Source organism: Nomascus leucogenys, chromosome 2 (assembly GCF_006542625.1).
Source record: "Nomascus leucogenys isolate Asia chromosome 2, Asia_NLE_v1, whole genome shotgun sequence".
Taxonomy (NCBI): domain Eukaryota; kingdom Metazoa; phylum Chordata; class Mammalia; order Primates; family Hylobatidae; genus Nomascus; species Nomascus leucogenys.
The window spans coordinates 29,478,347-29,500,158 of NC_044382.1; the positions used below are offsets into that span (position 1 = coordinate 29,478,347).

General features: G+C 39.9%; 1 protein-coding gene across 7 annotated transcripts in view; it reads right to left on the reverse strand.

The window, feature by feature from the left end:
* The window catches only part of ABLIM3 (actin binding LIM protein family member 3), a 119,180-nt gene that overhangs the window by 58,474 nt on the left and 38,894 nt on the right, over positions 1–21,812 (reverse strand). For all 7 annotated transcript variants that reach the window (XM_030826817.1, XM_030826813.1, XM_030826799.1 and 4 more), the window contains exons 3-5: positions 19,037–19,174; positions 3,885–4,068; positions 1,874–1,986 (exon numbers count right to left, since the gene is read on the reverse strand). In XM_030826817.1, coding sequence (XP_030682677.1) covers positions 1,874–1,986; positions 3,885–4,068; positions 19,037–19,174 — 435 coding nt within the window. The remainder of the gene's footprint in view (positions 1–1,873; positions 1,987–3,884; positions 4,069–19,036; positions 19,175–21,812) is intronic.

The following is a 21,812-nucleotide window of genomic DNA, read 5'->3' on the forward strand; positions in this document are numbered from 1 at the left end:
CCTCACCTTCTTCCACCTCCTAATCATCCAAATTATGGTGGACACATTTGGGAGCCTCTCTTTGAAAACATATTCACATGTGAGACTCCCAAATTCAGCTGAAGAAATATCCCACCTAACAGAGTAGGTGATAGATGTAGCACAAATGCATACAGTAACACACAACCCAAACTAGGGGAAATAAGAACTGACCTAGGAGTCTTATTCTCAACCTCTTTTGGTGTGCTTTCTATATGAAACTTCCATGCTAATATCATACCTCACTCTGTATTTATAGAGCATTTTATACAAGCAATGTATCTTAGTTTGATCCCTGAACTAATACATTTTCTTTCCCCAACACTCCTGTGAGGAAGATAGGAAATTCCATCCCTCTTTCATAACTGGGTAAACTGAGTCTCAGGGAGGCTTCGTGACTGCTTTGCAGCATGCAGAAGTTTGGAGCCTCCCGACTCAGGCTCACATCTCCCTCTCCTGCCTCACATGTGGCCCCATCAGTCTCTGGGGTCCTCAGCAGCATTGGCCACAGGGTCACGGTCCCACATCCCAGTCTCCGTGTTTTTCTGTCACTCTGGATGATGCTTTCAAGGAGCCGTGAAGGATAACACTGTATGCACTCAGCCACCTTGACATGGAAACCTGGTTGGAGCAGCAATCTATTCTTGAGCATCATCAAGGACGCTGAAGGAAGGGCGCTGCACATTCCAGGAACAGATCTGATTTGGCTGAAAGGAAGAGCAGGCAAGGGAGGGAGCCTTCCCATTGTCTTTCTCCTCAGCTCTCCACAGCTGGATGGACTCCAGGGGAGCCCCTGGGAGCTAAGCCCTGCTGACTCGGGGTGATCTCCGCTCACTCTCTCTGGCTGGATGCAGCCCAGCATGCTGACTCTGCTGGTGCCATGGCCAACAGCACCCTGCACCTGCACAGTGATGCAGCACAGGAGGCTAATGGAATTTTCATTGATTCTCTTGTCGAGGCCAGTGAGAGTATCATATAACATGAAAGAACACTGGAGCCTAGTGTGGCTTACCAAGTCCAAGGGGGCCAGGTCTATGTGTGTGTGGGCACGTGCAGCAGCAGCCTGCCAACGGCATCTGGGAACAGTGATTTAGATATCTTATCACTAGGCACACTTGAGTGGGATGGACATCCCACAAATTAGAATGACCATTCTGAGGCACACTCCTGGTCCTCAGTTTCCCTCCAAATCTGTGGTTGGTGATAAAACATAACATTCATCATGGCATGACAGACGCTGCCTTTATCCCTACACAATGGTTCTGAATCTCAGGAACAGCAAATGAATCACCCAGGAAGCTTACTAGGAATGTTGATTCCTAGGTTCCATACCTAGAGGTGCAGGGTGAGCCCAGACATTTGCATTTTTACAAGTCCCACAGTGAAGCTGATGCAGTGGTCTATGGAACACTCTAAGAGGCACTAGCACAGCTCTTGTGGTCTGCTCCCAGGGCACTCCATACTACCTTTTCTGTAAGCCATGTCTGCCAATTCTTATCAGTGGAGTCGGTAAAAATTCAGAGCCACTGGTGAAAAAACACTTGATCAGCCCTATTGAGGTATCTGTGGGACATAAGATCAGGAACTCAGCTTGTCCCAGAGGAGACATATCATGTGGCAAATATTGGCACTGGCTACCACTGTTTATGGCCAGGCAGCCCCTCTTCCCTGCACTGTGCTTGTGAAACTTGTGAGTCTGGGCCACATGCCAACAGGGTCATGATGCAGGAGGCCTCCAGGTTGGGAACCTCTCCCACTTCCCTCCAGGCCCGTGGGAGCAGTTGGCAGTGCTGGGAAAGGGGAGCCCAGGGAGATCACACCAATGGACAGGGAGATACCCATGGGGAGGACTCACGGCTTGGTCCACGAATCTTGATGGGCTTACTGCTGGCCATGGACTGGGAGCACGTTTGGCACACACATTCTTTACCACTGAAGGTCACCTTGTCTCCAATGGGGAAAGGCTTCCTGCAAGTGGGATGAGGGAGAAATTCAACACACTCTCTTCTGAGGAATTCTGTAGCTGACCACACATGTGCTCAAAGCACTTTGGTAACACATACAGCTTGACTTCTAGAGCACCACGCAAATTCAAATGCTGTTCACAGTGACAGGCCAACTAAACTGCTCAATTAGGGGCCTGGCGGCAAGAACTGGAGCCCAGTTAGGCTGTTTGTATATTTTGGGCAGATCGTGATTCTTATCTGACCTTACATATCTGGGCTGTAACAAGTAGAGGTTACTAACTCCTAAGACACTTGTTCTCTCTTCTGGAAGGACTTTTTCCATCCCAATTTGATTTATCCCCATATGTTAAGAATTCATTCAACTCCCAAACTTACCAAAATTTTTTCCTTTTACTACTCAGACATTTTTCAAAATCCCCCTTCCCAAGAGGAGGTTTGTAAGTCTGTAAATAATCTCTTCCTCTCCTCATCTGGATTTGTTCAGTTTCCACAGCTGAGGAGTCTCAAATTTGTACATGCTGTGCCTCCCCAACTAAATTATGAACCATATACAGAATCCCCGGCACCACCACGCCCACTGTTGAGCTGCTCTCGCCCATGCAGTGGGATGCCTGTTATGAGGACTCTGAGCACAGCACCTAACATTGGCTCCCAGGGGCTCCATCGCCCTTGTATTAGCACTATGGCACGATGGAGGGAGCACTGGGGTGAGAGTCAGGGGAGCTATGTTCTTATCGTGGCTCAGCCACTAGCTTGTGGTAGAAAGACATTGCATGATCTTGGGGAGTCATCTGGCTTGACAGAAACCTCATTTTTTACCATAGGAACCCTCTGTGCTAACCTCTGATGGGTCTGGGATTCCAGGGCTCAGGGCTCAGTTTTAAGAGCTGGGTAGATGAATGAATTCCACGAGGGGATTATGTTTTCTTACACACTCTGTCATTAGTCTCAATCAGAAACTCTAACTAGTTATTCTAACTGGTAAGAGACTGGTGGTTATTTTATGGGGAGAATAATTAATCCATACATTCCTTTCCCAATTAAAAAATACGTATATACTCTAATCATGCTTTACTTATGATATAATCAGAGCTGTCCATTAACATTTAATGTATTTGTGGGTAGGACTGAGCTTTCTTCATTTTTTCATCTCCTTAATGTGTTGCTTGGCATTCAGTGGAGTCTTAATGTACACTGGCTGAATTAACAAGTGATGGAGATGCGGAAGATGAAGCAGGAAGCAGGGATGAGCTTTCCATCCTTGGAGATGTCCTGAGAGAAGGTAGATGACTATCATCATGATAATGAAAAGAATAATAAAAACAGACACTCTCACATACTGATCAATGAGCTAATGTCTTTGAATTATCATCTCATTGATCTTCAAGAAAACCCAATGAGGTTGGAATGGCTTTGACCTCCATTTTACTTGTGGAGAAACGGAGGCTTACAGAGGTGGGGGTCACTTGCCAGGGTCACTCCAACAGCAGGAAGTGGTGCCAGGATGATGGAGGAAGGCTATGAACAGACATCCCTGTCCCACCTGTGGATGAGGGTGTGGGAGGCTGGGCCAGATCCACAGTTTCCAAACTGAGTTCTGAGAGACTCAGTGGTTTCTTTGGGGGCCTTTTGAGAGGAATTGGGAGGCTGAGTTTGGAGGTGCAGATCCTCACTCTGCCTCTATCACAGGACAAACCAGTGTTTTAGATCAGATTGTATTTTATAAGAAAGATTCAGATGCTACAGTGTTTGAAAACCACTGGCCCATCAGATCCCTCCAGAAATCTAAATGCCCAGCACAAACCTTGTAAACCCCAGAACTTCCTGGAAAAAGCCAGGTCTTCCCCTGCCCCGGGGGCTTATGCAGAGGGTCCCAGGCCCTGCTGGTTGTCCACTCACCTGCACAAGCTGCACACGAAGCACTTGGGGTGGTAGGTGCGGCCCAGGGCCGAGATGACTTCACCTGTGATGAAGTCCCGGCAGCTGTCACAGCGGGTGCCATAGAGTTGCTGGTAGTCCTGGGTGCAGATGTACTCCTGGTTCTTGAAGAAGAAGCCTGACTGGGCCAGGCCACAGCCACATACTTGGGGAAACAAGGAGGAAAACAAGGGCAGGTTGAGTCCAGGGAGGGTCTGCAATCAGAAGGTCCTCATTGGGGGAAAGGCTGGTGTCTCACTGTGTCATGAGTGGCCACAGAATGGTAGCATGTCAGACTTCACAGTCCTTTGGGGCCAGTATTCCCTAAAGAATGGCCAGTAGGCCACTAGCATCAGTATCACCCTGAGAGCTTCTTACAGTCCAGATGCCTGGGCCTGAATCAGACTCCCTGGGACTGAGGCCTGGGCATCTGCATTTGATCAGCATTCCCTCATCCCACTAGGCTGATTCTGATGCACAATAAGAAGCACTGGTGGCATACAATCCTCCCAATACATGAATGAAAAGTTTAATGCCATGTGACTCATGCAAGGCCACACAGCTGGTGGAAATACGAATGTAATAAAAGAATCATTCAGTTAAACATTTCCTGGGTACTTCCTATGTGCATGATTCTGTGCCAGGTGAAGAGCAGTGTGGGGACCATATGCTCCAAATCCCAACCTGGAGACACCTTCGGATGGCAATGGGATGGATGATTCGAAGTCTAGAATCTGTGCTCACCATAGCCATAAGGAGTGGGGGGCGTCTATTCTCAGGCAGGAAGAATAAAACACAATCTCTGAATTTCAAAAAGCTAAAAATGCTGCAGAGAGAAGATCATATAGAAAAAAATGTCCCAAGTCATCGGTAATGGTCCACGGAACCGGTGCAAGCAGTAAGGACTATGAATGAGGTAGAAGAAGGAAGCCTTGTCAGTTGCAAGGGATCATGGGAGGCTTTTCAGAGGAGGTAGCATCTGAGTTGAACACTAAAGGAACAGAGTGAGCCAAGGCACAGAGGCAGGAAGGTGCAAGTGATATTTGTGTGAAGGCTAGAAGTAGGGGTGGTGTTTGTAGGAAGTGGTGGGAAGTAATGCAGGAAAAGATTGTTCAGACCAGTTGGAGGAAGGTCTGAATCCAATTTAAGAAGATTACGTTTTGTAGGATAGTGAGGAGCCATGGATGGTTTTTTCCCTAGTTTAGAAAAATTTAGAAAAATATCTCAAACGTATACAAAAATGGGAGAAAATTGTAATAATTCTCCATCACTCAGCTGCAAAAATTATCAATTGCATTGATGGCTTTTGAACAGAGATGTAACAGGATTTTACAAGGCATTTCATAAAGTCTCTTGGAATATTCTTTTGGATAATAGGGAGAAACAAATGTAGGACAAAATAGAAAAACAAGTAGATTTATAGGTGTTTGAACAATTGAATTATGTGAGATCCACCCCCACTGAAGGACTTAGAAATATGAGATTTACCTGTAAGGAGTTAAGTTGTGGAATCAACACATGATGGGCAGAGCAGAAAGATGCAAAATTTCTTCCAAGGGAATAAATGGCTTGCAGGGCCACCAGAACCATAGTAAGCCACTGAATGTATCAATCAGCTAAAGCAAGGATGTGCCAGCGAGGAAGGGGGCTGGTTAGCAATCAGAGGAAGGCAACTGGGGGGCCCATTCAAATCCTGTCACCAGCTCCCCTGGTTTTGAGGCTGCTGTCTGATGGACTGACTTTCCACCTAGATTGCCTCTGAGAGGCCAGGTGCTGGCCAGGCCACCATGAAACAGTTCAACTCAAGGTCACACCTCTTGTCTACATTGATGAACAGGTATTCTGGCTTTCTACATCAGTTTCCTGAGGACTTGGTTAGTACAAGTCAGCTTTCTCAAGGGTGATCAATGATGGGAAAACCAATAAGATAGTTAGCAAGACTGTAAGTCTGAAGAGTCAACCTGGAACTGAGTGAAAACACCCCAGCAAATACTATCTCACCTTTAACAGGGAAAGTTGTTTTGCAAAAGCAGCCAGGTTAAAAATAGGAGAGACTGCCAGGTGAATGCCAGAAATATTTCATAAGTGTTTGTTCACCTTTGGGGACTGGAGGCTTAAGGGGTGAGGCTGAGTGAGGAGGAGGCGGCTTCAGAAGTCACTGCATGGAGGGAGGGAACAGCTCAGGACAATGGGAGACACAGTGGTCTGAGAGTGAGACCACCCAACCTCTGGTCTCATCACTGCCACTGAGTCTCTGGACAATAGTGAACTTTACCCTCACTTCTCTGGGGCCTCTGTTCACTCATACGCAGAATGAAGAGGCTGAGCTTTTCTTTTAGAACTGACATGCTGTAAGTCTATGAGACGAAAAGCTTCCTTTAGGGCTTACTATATGCCTAAACATTTTAAACTCAGTGTGGAGCATTGCTTGTGGCCCCTGACCCCACCCCTATGAAGAGGCAGGAGTATGGTGGAGACGGTGGTGGTGGCAGAAGTCTGGGAAGGGTTCATCTTCCATCAGTCATTATGAAAATTCATCACATCAAACAATGTCTGGTCTCATGAGCAGGCAAAGCCAGGGCACAGGCTGTTCTGGGCCGTGCAGGTGGTGGAGCAATTGACTTCATGGCTGTGGAATCAATTAGGTCATGGCCTACAACCTCATTGGAAACAGCTCCTGTTTTTTCCCTTTTTTTTCTCTCCTTTGTCTCCCTTGCCAACTCCACCCCCAGAGCCACCTCTCCCCGTAGAGAAATCCAGGCAACCATAGGAAAACTTGGAACAATCAGTCCTCCATTTCCCTCAAGGAGCTGAAGGAGGAAGCTTTTGGTAGAAAGGATGTAGAGGTTGATAAGCCTCTCAGGGGTTCCTGGAAATACAGTGGGGCACACAGGGATGGAAGGCAAGCTGGACCAGCATGACAGATGGATCTGAGGCTGAGTGGAGCCAGACATTCAAATAACAGGAAAGCCAGGGAGAGGGATTGCAGTATGGAACTGATGTGGAATGAATACACCTGGGGCAGTCATATTCTGTGAATCAAAAAAAATGAAGTCTATCAATTAAAAAAAGCAGACCATATGGATTGACAATGGAATGCAATATTGAACGTTAAAACTGCTTTGAGCAAATCCAGAATAAATGCTCAATGTAAATATAAGGCCCAGAAGGAGGGCTTGTACACAGCCCTGGAATGTGTCAGTGAACAATGTGCTGTTTTGTAGGTTACTGGACCTTTGTCTGTGGTCCTGTTCTAGCACTCAAGCACTGGGAGATTTTGAAAAAGTTACCCCAGCTCTCTGGAGCTCATTTGTAAGACGAAGGGGCTGGGTGGTTAACTGAGGACACATCTAGATCAGAAAGTCCAAGACTCTGTCATACAGTTTTAGTGATTTTCAACTTTTTGAATGAGACTGGATTTTATGAAATTTCAAAATCCAAGAATTAGAACGGCCCCGAGGGTGATCTAATTCATTATTCAGAACATTTCATTGTGAAATATATTATACATAGAGAAAATGTATAAAATATATATGTACTGTTTAAAGAAGAATAGTAAAATAACTCCCATGTACCCACTACCGAGTTTATGAAAGAGAACATCACCAATTCCTTAGAAGCCTGTTCTCCTCTCCTTATGAGCACCTCTGTCCCATACTGTCCCTAATTATGTGTTTATCATTCACTTGCTTTACTTTATAGTCTTACCACCTGTGATGTATCCATAAACAATATTTTGTTTAGTTTGGCCTCTTTTTGAACTTTATGTTGATGAAGTCATACTGCAATTGTCCCGTGCCTGCTTCATTCCCTCAGTATTGTGTGTTGAGATTCATCCACGTCGATGCACGTAGCTGCAGTTCACTCATTTTCACTGCTGTGCTGTATTCCATTGCCTGAATACATCACAGTTGGTCTACTCCACTGCTGAAGGGCATTTGAGCTACTTGCAGTTTTTTGCTTTTATGGAAATGCTGTTCTAAACATTCTTGCATTTGTGAGGTAATGCCTCAATGTTTTCCAAAGAGCTTTTCCTATTTACCTTCCCACCAGCAGTTCCCACTGATATATATCATCAACAGTAGTTAGCAATATCTGACATATTTGGTCAACATAGTGGATGTGAAATGATATCATTTATCATTTTGTGATTTTTAAATTTCATTTCCTTAATGGTTAATCAAATTGAGAATTTTTTTCAAATGTTAAAATACTTGCTAATGTTTTTTGCTCATTTTTTACATTTTAGACTTGTAGAAATTCTTAATATATTTTGGAAATCAATCCTTTTTCAGTCATTTATTACAAATATCTTCTGCAATTTGGGGCTTGCTTTTTGCTCCCCTTTTCTTGTTTTTGGATAAACCAAAGTTCTCAGTTTTTATGTTGTTGAATTTGTGAATCTTTTCCTTTATGGATTGCCCTTTCTGTGTCATGTTTCAGAAATTATTCTCTACCCTGAAATCCTAAAAAGATATCTCCTATATTGTCTTCTAAAAATTTTATTGAGCTGCCTTTCATAGTTAAGCAAATCCACCTGGAATTGACTTTAGGGCATGATATACAGTAGGGATCTGATTTTCTCCCACATGGATAATTAATCATCTCAGCATCATTTATTAAGCAGTCTAATCTTTCCCCACTGATCTGCAAAAAGCAAGTTTCCATATATACGAAAGTTTGTGTTTGGTACTATATTCAGTTCCATTGGTCTATTTATCTGTCCTTCATCCAAGATCACATGGTCTTAATAGGTTTTAATAACAAATGATGGTATCTGGTAGGACAGGCCCTCTTGCTTTGTTGTTCTTTAGAAATGCTCTGATTATTCCTGGCCTTTTGTCAAGAATATAATTTTAACTGATTTCTTAATTTCTATGGAAAACCTTATGGAATGTATTAGAATTGTTTTGAATATATAGTTCAACCAGAGTAGAACTGTCATCTTTTTGTTATTTCTATCTTTCTATCAGAGAACTTAGCATATTAAAAAATTATTTAGGTATTTAATGTCTTTCTTATGATATTCTATAAATTTAACAATTTTATAATTTTTATCTTATACAACTTTATAAAATTTATTTCTAAATTAAACTTTTTTTCTTGTTCAGGTAAATGGTGTCTTGATCGTTAATGGTGAATACAAATGCAATTTTTTTTCTATATTTATTCTGTATTTAGTAACCTTAAACTCCTATTGACTTTCCTTTTAGTATTATTATTTCAGAATGTATCTCTAAAATATTAGGACTAAAAAGCCAACCACAATAATCTAAAAGCATTGAAAATAATGTCTATTAAGGCATTATCAAGTCAGTGTGTTCAAGTTTTTCCAATTATCCCATCCTTTTTTTCTTTTCTTTTTTTGTTTTAGTGACTAGTTGTTTGAATAAAAATCTATCAAGGTTCACACATTGCATTTGTTTGATGTACCTCTTAAGTCCCTTAATTGCTAGTTATTTTTCCTTCTTATTTTCTCCTTGCAATGTATTTATTAAAGACACTGAGTCATTTCTACAGTTTGGATTTCGCTGATTGTATCCCTATGGTGTTGATTAACTTGTTCTCCTCTCTTTTACATTTTCTATAAATGGTGGTTATATCTACAGACTTGAAATTCAGATCTGATTTTTTTTTCTTTTTAGGAATAATACTACATTGATGTTCTGCACTTCTATGATTTGGGGGGTGGTGTTGGTGAGTAGAAATGGCTATTGATGATCATTGCTAGATACACTATTTCATTAAAGCTTTGCAAAATTAAAATATTCTAATTATTTAATTCTTCATTTATTAGGTGGAGTGTTTCTTTCTTTTTTCTTTTTTTTCCTTTCTTTTTTTGAGATGGAGTCTCACTCTGTCGCCCAGGCTGGAGTGCAGTGGCACGATGTTGGCTCACTGCAAGCTCTGCCTCCCAGGTTCACGCCATTCTCCTGCCTCAGCCTCCTGAGTAGCTGGGACTACAGGTGCTCGTAGGTGGAGTGTTTCTGTAGATAGAACCTTTAATCAACCCTTTGCTTACAGTTAAGTACTGTACAGTTTGTACAATAGGTTAAAGTTTTGATTCTTTGCCCATATTATTTGTTTCAAAATAATTATTTCACCAGCATTATCTAAAGGTGACCAATGAGTTCTTTTCCTTTCTCCTTATTATAAACTAATTTTCTTATTGATTTTACTAAATTGTAGATTCTTTTGGGTTTTCTATGCAGACAATTATATAATCTAAAAATAATAACAGTTTTCTTTTTCCTTTTCAAACCATATAACTTTTATTTCTATATCTTGCTGGATTGTCTAGGACCCTCCAGGCCAAATGTTGAACAGAAGTCATGACAGTGAGCATCTCTATCTTGTTCCTGATCTTAAAGAGAATGCCTTCAGCATTTTGCCATTAAATGTTTCCTTTACATTTTTTGTATACATTATCAATTATGACAGCTTTCTCCAATTCCTCCTAGTTTTAAAAATAACTAGGTATATGGGAGGCTGAGGCAGGAGAATGGCATGAACCCGGGAGGTGGAGCTTGTAGTGAGTGAGCCGAGATCGCATCACTGCACTCCAGCCTAGGGGACAGAGCAAGACTGTCTCAAAATAAATAAATAAATAAATAACTAGGTATAAGTGGGTGTTAAATTTTATCTAGCACATTTTCTACTCTATTAAAATAATCAAATATTTTTATCCTTTCTTATCTTTATAGCAAAATATATTAGCTAGTTTTCTAATATTAAGCCAATTTCAAATTTCTAGAATAAACTCAACTTGGTCAGTTATGCTATAGTTTTCACACTTTTCTAAACTTGGTTTGCTAATATCTTGTCTAAGATTTTAAAATCCATGTTCATGAATGATATGGACATATGATTATTTTTCCTTGTTTGGTATTGTGTTGGCTCAAATGAGTTGGGAAGTGTACCCTTTTTCTCTTCTCTGAAAGACTTTCTATAAGACATAGATGGTTTGTTTTTGAATGTTTTGTAGAACTTGATTCCAATGCTGATTTTTGTTTCTTTGGTAGAAGAGTTTTAACTATGAATTCACCAGTTCAGTATCTTGGATGATTATAGGACTACTCAGGTTTCACAATTTCTTCTTGAGTGGGTTTTAATTTGCACTCAAGACTTGATAAATATTGTTATCTAAGTTTTAAAATTTATTACTCTAAAATTGTTTATAATATTTCTTATTATGTCTTTAATTTTAATAGCAGCTACAGCGATGTCCCTATTTTAATTCTTAAGATTGTTGATGTGTATATTTTCTCCCATTACTTGAATAATTTTGCCAGAATCTTGTCTATTTTACTTGTATTATTAAAGAATCAACTTTTGCTAATCCTGTCCACTGTGGGTTTTTTCTTTGATTAATGTCTATTATATTATTTCCTTCCTTCCATTTTACTTGGATTCATTCTGCTCTTCAAACTTTTTGAGTTGAACACTTAGTTCATTGATTTTCAAACTTAATTCTTTTCTATTATGATAATTTAGGGCTACACATTTTCCTCTGAGTACCACTTTAAACTACATTTTGTAATGCAAGTTTTTGATATATAGTATTTTTGTTATCTTTCAGTTTCAAGTGTTTTCTGATTTTCATTAAGATTTTGCTAACCCTGCCATCTTTCATCTCAGTTCTGCCATCTGGGGATCATTTATCTTCTGCTTACAGAACATATTTTGTAATTTCATTTAATGAGAGTTTGTTGTCGGTAAATTCAATTTTAAAAAACCTAAACATGTTTTTACTTTGCTTTGGGTCTTTTATTTTAACAGTTTTTGTTTTGTTTTGAGGCAGGGACTCGCTCTGTCGACCAGCCTGGAGTGCAGTGGCGTGATCACAACTCACTGCAACCTCCGCCTCCTGGGCTCAAATGATCCTCTCACCTCAGCCTCCCAAGTAGCTGGGACTACAGGCATGCACCACCACGCCTGGCTAATTTTTGTATTTTTTGTAGAGAAGAGGCTTCGCTATGTTGCCCAGGCTGCTCTCAAACTCCTGGGCTCAGGTGATCCGCCTGCCTTGGCCTCCCAAAGTGCTGGGATTATAGGTGTGTGCCACTGCACCCAGTTCATTTTAACAGTTTTAATGAGATACAATTCACAAGTCATATAACTCAACAATTTAAAATGTACAATTCAACCATTTTTTAGCATATTCACAAAGTTGTGCAATCATTACCACTATCTAATTCCAGAACATTTTCATCACCTCCAAAACAAGCCACAAACCCATTAGAAATCACTCCTTATCCTCCTCCAACCGCCCCCAGCCCTAGATAACCATGAATCTGCTTTCTGTCTTTATATAATTTGCCTGTTTTGAGCATTTCATACATATGAAATCCTACAATATGTAGTCTTTTGTGACTGTTTTCTTTCACATGTTTTCAAGGTTTATTCCCATTGGAGCATTTATTAGTATTTCATTCCTTTTTATTGCTAAATAGTATCCCTCTGTGGAGATAGATCACATTTTATTTATCCATTCATTGGTTGATGAAGATTTGAGTTTTTCTATTTTTTGGCTATTATGAATAATGCTGCTATGAACATTCATGTATATATTTCTGTGTGAACATATATTTTTATTTCTCTTGAGTGTATACCAAGGAGTGGAATTTGGAATTGCTGGGTCATATGGTAACTCTACATTTCATCTTTTGAGGACTATTCTCCCAAGTAGCTGCACCATTTTACATTCCTTTCCATCAGCAATGTATGAGAGTTCTAATGTCTCCACATGCTCATCAACACTAGTTATCTATCTTTTTGATTATAGCCATTCTAGTAGATGTGCAGTGGCATCTCATTGTGGTTTGATTTGCATTTCTTTGATGGCTGATGATGTTGAGCATTTTTTCATGTGCTTATTGGACATTTGTATAACTTCTCTGGATAAATGTCTATTCACATCCTTTGCCCATTTTGAAATTAGGTTATTTGTCTTCTTATTATGGAATTGTAAGAATTCTTTACATAGCCAAGACACAAATATTTTATCAGATTTATAATTTGCAAATATTTTCTCCTATTCTATGGGTTGTCTTTTCACATTCTTGATGGTGTATTTTGAAGCACAAAAGTTTTACATTTTGATAATATCTAATTATTTTTTCTTTGTTGCTTGAACTTTTGGTGTCATATGTAAGCAGGTTTTGCACAACTCAAGATCACAATGATTTATTCTTATATTTTTTCCTAGAGTTTCTCAATTTTACCTTCTACATTTAGGTCTTTGATCAATTTTTAGTTAATTTTTATGTTAGTGTAAAGAAAGAGTCTGACTTCATTTTTTGCATATGAATATTCAGTTTTCCAAACATCTTTTTTTGAAAGGACCATTCTTCCTTTCTTGAATTATCTCAACAGCCTTGTTGAAAATTAACCAACCATAAATATAAGAGTTTATGTTTATGTTTTTGATTTTATTTATTTCTATGCCTATCCTTGTGCTAGTACCACCCTATCTTGTTTATTATAGCCTTGTAGCAAATTTAAAAGTGGGAAGTGTGAGTTCCCCAACTTCGTTCTTTTTAAAGATTGCTTGGCTATTCTATGTCCATCCCTTGAAATTCCATATGAATTTTAGGATCAGACCATCAATTTCGGCAAAGAAGCCAGCTGAGATTTTGATAGGGATTGCATTTTCTATGGACTGAATTCTGTCCCCACCCCAAATTCATATGTTGAAGCCCTAACCTCCAACATCATAGTATTTGGAGATGGGCCTTTGTGTGATAATTAGGTTTAGATGAGATCTAAGGGTGGGGCCCTCATGATGAGATTAGTACCCTTAAAACAACAGACACTGGAGAGTTTGCTGGCTGTCCCTCTCTCCCTTTCTCTCTCTGCCATGCAAAGACACAGCAAGATGGCAGCCATCTGCAAGCTGGTGCTGCCATCTTAATAATAAATAAGTCTTTTGATTTATGAGCAAGGGACACCTTTCCATTTATTTACGCCTTGTTTAACATTTTGTAGTTTTCAGAGTATACATTTTGAACTTCTTTTGTTAAATTCATTCCTATGTATTTCTTTGATGCTATTACCAGTGAACTGTTTTCTCAATTTTATTTTCAGATTGTTTATTGCTATGGCATAGAAATATAATTGATTTTGGTATTTGATCTTATATCTTGAAACCTTGATAAACTTATTAGTTCTAATAATTTTTTAGTATTCCCTGGGATTTGCTATACAAGATCATGTCATGTGCAAATAGAGATTAGTTGTACTTCTTCCTTTTTAATCTGGATGCCTTTTATTTCATTTTCTTCCTTAATTAACCTAGCACGAACCTGAAATGCAATGTCAAATAGAAGTGGCGAGAGCAGACATCCTTGTCTTGTTTTTGATCTTACAGGGAAATGTTATATACAAAATTTCAGTGCTGCAAAAGGAATAGCACTAGCATATAAAATTTTCTTCTTAATTCTCAGCAAGGCAAGTTATTACTATAGAAGGGTGCACCCTTACAGATGGAGCAAAGGTGAGGGTGCACTTGGACAAGGAAGGGGAAGGGGTTCTTATCCCTGAGGCACGTGGCCCCTGCTGCTGTGTCTTCCCCCGATTGGCTAGGGTCAGACTGCACAGGCTAAACTAATTCCGATTGGGTAATTTAAAGAGAATGACCGGGTGAATGCTTTGGCGGGAGTCAGGGCAGAGCAGGTAGCAGGTAATCTGAATGAGTTAGGGTGGAGCATGTGATCAGAATGAGTTAGGGTGGAGCAGGTGATAGGAATGATTCAGGGTGGAGTAGGTAATTGAAAAAGGTTGCCTTATGAGGAAGTTAAGTTTAAAAGTAGAAAGCAAAGAATGGAACATACTGACATATTAATTCTTTGAAAAGAAATTTAGAACTCATATCTAACAGAAACATTCGGTCTTTCACCATTAAGTATAATCTTAGTTGTAGGTTTGTCTTTGTTCTAGAAAGATAGTTTTGCTGAATACATACACTTTCCTTGACAGTTATTTCTTTCAGTACATTAAAGATATTTTTCTGCTGTTTTCTAGTTTCCTTGTTGCTACTGAAAAGTCAGCTGTCAGCCCATTTACCATTTATAGGCAGATGATTTGTCTTTTCTCCCTGGCTACTTTTAAGATTGGCTCTTTGATGATCTGAGGTTTCACTCTGGTATTGTAGGTGGATTTCTTTTAAAGTTTCCTGCAGGAATTTATTAGGTTTTCTGGATTCAAGGATATGTCTTTCAACAGCTCTAGAAAATTCATAGCTGTTGTCTCTTCAAATATTGTCCTCCCACTCATGTTCTCTATTATCTATCCCCAGAACTCTGATTAGATATATATGTCAGGACCTCTCACTATATTCTCCATATATTAGCTTCTTTTTTATTTTTACCACCTTCTCATATTTTTGATCTATTATCTGTATAACTTTTTTTGGATGAAATCTTCTGGTTTATTAATTTTTTCTTTAGCAACATCTAATCTACTATTTAATTTATACATTGAATTAATTTCAAAGATTATATATTTCTATTTTTATAAGTTTTATTTGTTTCCTTTTCAAATCTTCTGCACTATTGCTTATAATGCACTGTTGTTTTTTTGCTCATATTTTCTAGCTTGTTTAAATGTATCAATATAGTTATTATGTAATGACAGAAAATTTCAATATACAAAGTTGTTGAGGTTCTGATTCTGCTCACCATTGTTTCTGTTGGCTCTCATTCCATTATAATTTGTATGTTTTTGACTGACTGTGAGCTACTCATTTTCCTAATAACACTATGTGTGGAAAGTCTTTGAGGCCTGGAATAAAGTTGAATTCCTCCAAGGAGGAGTATCATTTGCTTTTGCCATTTGCCAAGTGGGAGACCACTGTAACTTAAATTTTCTGCTTGACTCTATTACATATTTTATATATTGTTATAAATTTTTATTTATACCAAATATATAATATGAATATAGTCATGAATCCATGTAAAGGGTGGATTATGGACAGATTTTTTTTATTTTATTATTATTATACTTTAAGTTTTAGGGTACATGTTCACAATGTGCAGGTTTGTTACATATGTATACATGTGCCATGTTGGTGTCCTGCACCCATTAACTCGTCATTTAACATTAGGTATGTCTCCTAATGCTGTCCCTCCCCACTCCCCCCACCCCACAACAGTTCCCGGTGTGTGATGTTCCCCTTCCTGTGTCCGTGTGTTCTCATTGTTCAATTCCTACCTATGAGTGAGAACATGTGGTGTTTGGTTTTTTGTCCTTGCGATAGTTTGCTAAGAATGATGGTTTCCAGTTTCATCCATGATGGACAGATATTTTAATAAGTATTTTTTCATAATTTTTTTTTTTTTTTGAGATGGAGTCTCACTTTGTCACCAGGCTGGAGTGCAGTGGCGTGATCTTGACTCACTGCAATCTCCACCTCCCAGCTTCAAGTGATTCTCCTGTCTCAGCCTCCTGAGTAGCTGGGACTACAGGCACCTGCCACCAGACCCAGCTAATTTTTGTATTCTTAGTAGAGATGGGGTTTCACCATGTTGGCCAGACTGGTCTCAAACTCCTGACCTCGTGACCCTCCCGCCTCAGCCTCCCAAAGTGCTGGGATTACAGGAGTGAGCCACTGTTTTATTCCCCTCTACCCAGTGCCAGTGTTGGAACAGGCAAGTTTCCTTGCTCTCTCCCTCTCCAGAGCCAGTTTATTTCTCATCCATCATACACTGAGAACATTTGGGAAACAGCTGTACACATAGGTCTCCTATTGGATTCCCAATTTGACTAGATGCTGAGCTTTGCCTCCTGTTCTCCATGATCCATTTAGACAACAGAGTAAAAGCTCAAGGTCTCCAAGTTTTCAGATAAACTATCAGGATGAAATAAGGCATTGGGAGTCATAGCAGTGTTTCTGTTTCCATTTTTAGCCTTTGTAGATTCCTTGCTTTCATGTCAGCATGGTAGTGCATGTTAAAAGAGTTGTAAAAGAAATTCATAACAATTTTAGATTCTTTAGATGAGAAAGCTATCTAATAGGGTACTTAATTGTCATGTTGATTACTGTTGGAAATAAAAATCTTCTCATTTCTTTTACCTTTAAGCAAACGGACATTGAAAATATTCAGAAAAATATTGGTCTATTTTTTTCCCCTTAAAATCTCCATTGAAAGAGATTCTACAAACTCTGTGTGGTAAATGTGAAAATGGCCAAATTATTCCTTTCTGTATTAACACCCTTGAAATCTGATGCTGCAGATCTCCCTACCAAAGGCAAAGTTTATTTCTCCATGACCTTGAATCTGGGTTGGCTATTTGGCTTGTTTTGGCCAACAGCAGGACATTAAGCTGAGGTTTGAAAAGGTCTTACCTATTAAAGCTTGTTCTCTCATTGTACTTGGAGCTCTGAGATCACCATATGAACAAGCCCAAGCCAGCCCACTGGAGGATGAAAAGCTGTGTGGAGACACTGGGGTTAGCAGCTTGCCAACCACTGCCAGCAGACCCGCCCGCCGACTGCATATCATCATGATGAGGCCAGTAGAGATAAGCAGAGCTAGAAACTGGGAGATGCTGCCCAGCCAACGCAGAGAATCATGAACTAAATAAACAACTGGTTTAAGCTATTAAGTTTTTGCTTAAGTAAAAGGTAACTGATACACTCTCTTAAGAATATAATCACATAATTATATCCTTAACCACTTTGTAACAATTTCCTTGTCTTTACCCTTTGTCCTGCCTCAATTTCAGAGGGTGTAAAAATAATCACTCACCAAGATATTCTTGCAATTCAACTTATACTAAAGGGGTTTGCCAATACTCAATATAAAATTCAAATCACACCAGTTAAAATGTATCCCGTATATGCATCTATAAACAAATTAGGAAATATGTATATGTAATTTGTTTGCTCAGTGCAGAGTCTAGTTAGATCATGAAGAAAGAAGTCCAGGATTTTCACAATGGCAGGGGAAGTCACTCTCAGGTGCATGAGACCGAGGCAGTTACTGATATAAAAAGAACCAGGGGTTTCAACTGACCTTAAATTCAATGTAAGCCAGTAGTGTGAAGCGGCTCCTCAGGAAGTCAGTTCAATATCAGTTACATCAACAGAAATGTAGTCCTTTGTATTTGCCAGACCTTGAAAACTGTGATCTGTTCTGAGTATCACACTTTAAGAACGACAGTGACACACTAGAATGGATCAAAGAGGAAGACTCCAGGACAATGACACTGTTGGAATCATTTAAGATGAGACCCAATTTAAGGACCTGTGATATAGTTTGACATGGGGAAGACCTGGGTATGAGTATCTGAAGAGCAGTCAAAGGGAAAAGCGAATACAAAGTATTCTTCAGACTTTATGAGGACAAATCTAAGATCAACAAAAAAGTTACAAATTTTGGGTCATTTTCTAAACCCACAGGGCAATCCAACATTAGAATGGCTGCTCTGTGGAGCAGGGAAGCCTGAACGAGGAGGTCAACATTTGGAGGCTGGAGAGACATTGTGGAAGGGCGTGTTGCCCCTGGGCCAGAGGGCTCTCTGTGCTCTTTCAGCTGAGTCCCTTTTCCTGCTGCTAATTATCTGTCTTCTTAGCTTGGTCAAGCTCTTAGCTTGGTTGAGTCTAGGATTATATAAATTACCCCTGTGTAAGCTGTAACAATGAGAGATGACTTAACAGCTATGTGCTCTCAAATTGCAAACCTTACCAAGGTCAAGATGTCTCTTCTCCCTTGTTAAACATAACCTTTGAAGGTTGCTACACTGTCATAGAATAGGTACTCATCTCAAAAAAAAAAAAACTATCTTGAATTTTATCCAAGATAGTTTGCACTTTCATTTGCTCTCACATTGATTTATAGGCACAAAGCAGGAGTCTCTTCAGATGAGTAAGTTAAGCTTGCAGATTAGTCTTTTTCCTTCTGGGTCAGCACCTGCCCCTCCAAGGTTGCCAGGATCCTTGTCTCCCTCACGTACCAAAACACTGCCCTCATTCTAAGGAAGAACCTCATAAGAAGAGGCTCAGGGAAAGTCTCTTTAGGTCTTTGTAGATATTCCAGCTGCCTGTGTTTGTTCTTTCTGCCCCTGAGGCATGACCTGGTGGTGCAAGAATGGTCAGGAATCTAAGAAGAGAGTGGGGGAGGTGAGCCTCCTACCTTGACAAGTGAAGCATCTGATGTGGAAGTGGTTGTTGTGCACGCGGACCACTTCCCCTTTGCAGGTGTCTCCACAGCGGTAGCACTGGATGACATTGGAGCTGCCTCGTGGATTGTAAGGATTCTGCTGATAAGGAACTGTAAGAGAAACAAAGAGATCACTATCCAGAGGCCCTGATTCTTTACAAAGTCTGCTGCAAGACATTATCATAATTGTAGCTGGAAGAAAAAGTGGAAGGGGAAGAAATGAAGTGCAAAGTATCTTTAATTCATCATCAGGATGACTGCCAAGCTAAGGCAGCACTGAGTGGTATGAGACATGTCTGTAGACCTCCTTAAGCAGGCAAGGACTTTTGAGCAAGCATAGCCTTTCCTTGCAAGAACACAAGCCAAATCCCTGGATGAAGACAAATGAGAGGACGTAGAGTATTTCAAGGTAGATTATCAGAAATACCATCTTTTGAGTAAGCTTTAAATTAAAATTAGGCCCCAAACTTGTCCAAGGGAATTTGGGACTTGCAATTGACTCAGAAGTTTCAAAGATGTAGGTGGCTGACCCTGCCTCCAAATGGCTTTTCAGTTAAGCAAGTTACAGCCCCTCTCTGGGACTCAATTTTCATGTCTATCAAATGAGGGTGGTCAAAGGTAGCACAGACTTTTATAAGGAAGGAATGAAGGGAAGGGGAGGCACTCTGGCTGGAGGGAGGCTAACAAGGGAACTCATCTCAAAGCTGCCTTTGAACAGCACTTCCCATAAGACTGGGAAAATGTTATATGTATACAATTAAGAAAAAAATGCTGGTGGAGATTATGAAAGAGTTGAAGTCCCTGGGAGCTGCAGTTGAGTGGCCAGCATTTGATGATGCTTAAGAGTTCTACTAGCTTATTGGGTCTATTATTCTCTTGCTAAGACCATCTCCAATTTTAGTATATGTGCTGCCAAAGTGAGAATGCTAAGACCATTTCATGGCTACTTTTCTAGATATCCTTTTCCTGAGATACACTTGGCTTGGCCATTCTAAAATCTAGTCATCTGATATTTCATTAGGCACCTGCCTACAGCACAAAAATCTCAGGGTTGGAAGGCATGTTGGTAGCTGTCTGGCCTGATCTCATTATGCATAAGCTGTTGAGGTAACTTTGCCACTGAGAAACCTACTCTTCTCTCTTATAGAAAACCCCTGTGGCACTGGGGAGAGAATTACTCATTTCTTCAATTCTCACTCAAAGTTGAAGGAATAGTCCAAAAACTTCTGCTCATACCTTATTAGGAGAAGGCTCACTCTTGTCCTGGTTATAAAGATAACCACCTGATTGAAGGGGAATTGCTACCTATCATTTATATATGTAGACTTCCTGGATAAACTCTGAATAAGTATATCATAAATTAATCTGGACTCACAGCAACCTTGAACTACAAAGGAATTTAGAGGTCACCTACTTTGGGGATTCTTGACCCTGTGTTGTAGTTATGTTTGTTCACTGGAAATTTGAACCTTTTCTTCTAGGCACATGGAGGATTGCACATGGTGACTTGCTTGGCAGTGAAATGTGAACTGAAATTGTGCATGCCCCTTCCAATTGGAAGCCTTAGGAGCCAGCATGTGATCTGCTATATTGCCTTTTCCCTAACTCAGGAATGAATGTTACCCCAGATGGTGTGCAGGATGCATCAGCTTGGATCTGGATTGAGGAGTCATGGAACAGAACTGCAAACTAACCCATCATAAACCTCTATCATGAGCAAGAACAAATCTCTGTTGTCATAGCCTCTGAGACTGTAGCATAACCTCGGATCTGACACTCCTCTTTAATTAAATTTAGTGTTATATACATTATCTTGTAGCTTTGTTCATATTCTCAAAGAGGTCTATGATCTCCAAAACTGATCTCATCTGCCCTCCTCCTTTTAAAGAGGAACAGGAAATCAGGACTTCTGATCATCTCCCATTTACAGGTATCCTGAATCACAAGCATGCTATAGGGCAAAGAGCTGGTTGCTTAGCGCTGAAACTGTGGCTTCTGACAACTTTGCTAACTGGGGTGGGAGAATAATATACTTCTCACAATCTTTCTTTCATGCAGTTTATGCACATTATTCATCTATTTTTCTCTGTCTTAAATTCAAGACAAAAATCAAACGAATCAGCTAGTTAACTAAATCATTAATTAACTCATTAAGTAGGTCAATACATGCAAAATATTTCAAAAACTGCATTAAGCGCTCCACAAATGTTCACTGGTATCGCGGCCATCACATCCCCCCTACAGCTCTGAGCAATCCTTCCCCACCTCCCAGAATATTCATAAACATTCTCTTTAATCTTATTCTCTTTTCTTTTTCTGATTCTTACTCAATGTTCCCTGGAAAATATTTCACTCTCTCTTCTGCCCTGAATTTGTGAAAAAAATATAGATTCTGTTTATATGAGCAGTGTGGTGATCTACCATTGCCAAGGGAAACAAAGCTGTGAGTCTGAAAATAAAATAAGAACGAATAGTACAATCATCATCATTAATGCTGAGCACTCTTGGAAGTCTCCAACAGTCCCTCCAGGATCACTGCACAAACTTTTATCTACCTCCTCTAATTCAACCTGTCTTATTGTTCAAGACCCAACTTCTAAGATCAATTTGATTTTTTCTAATTGGATTTGATTTTCTGGGAAAGTGGATTTGTGAGCATGGTCTTCCATCAGAACTCAGTCTTTGAACCACCCAGATAAAAAAGCATAAAATCAGAGTGAGGGGAATGGATTAGGAAAATAAAATTTTC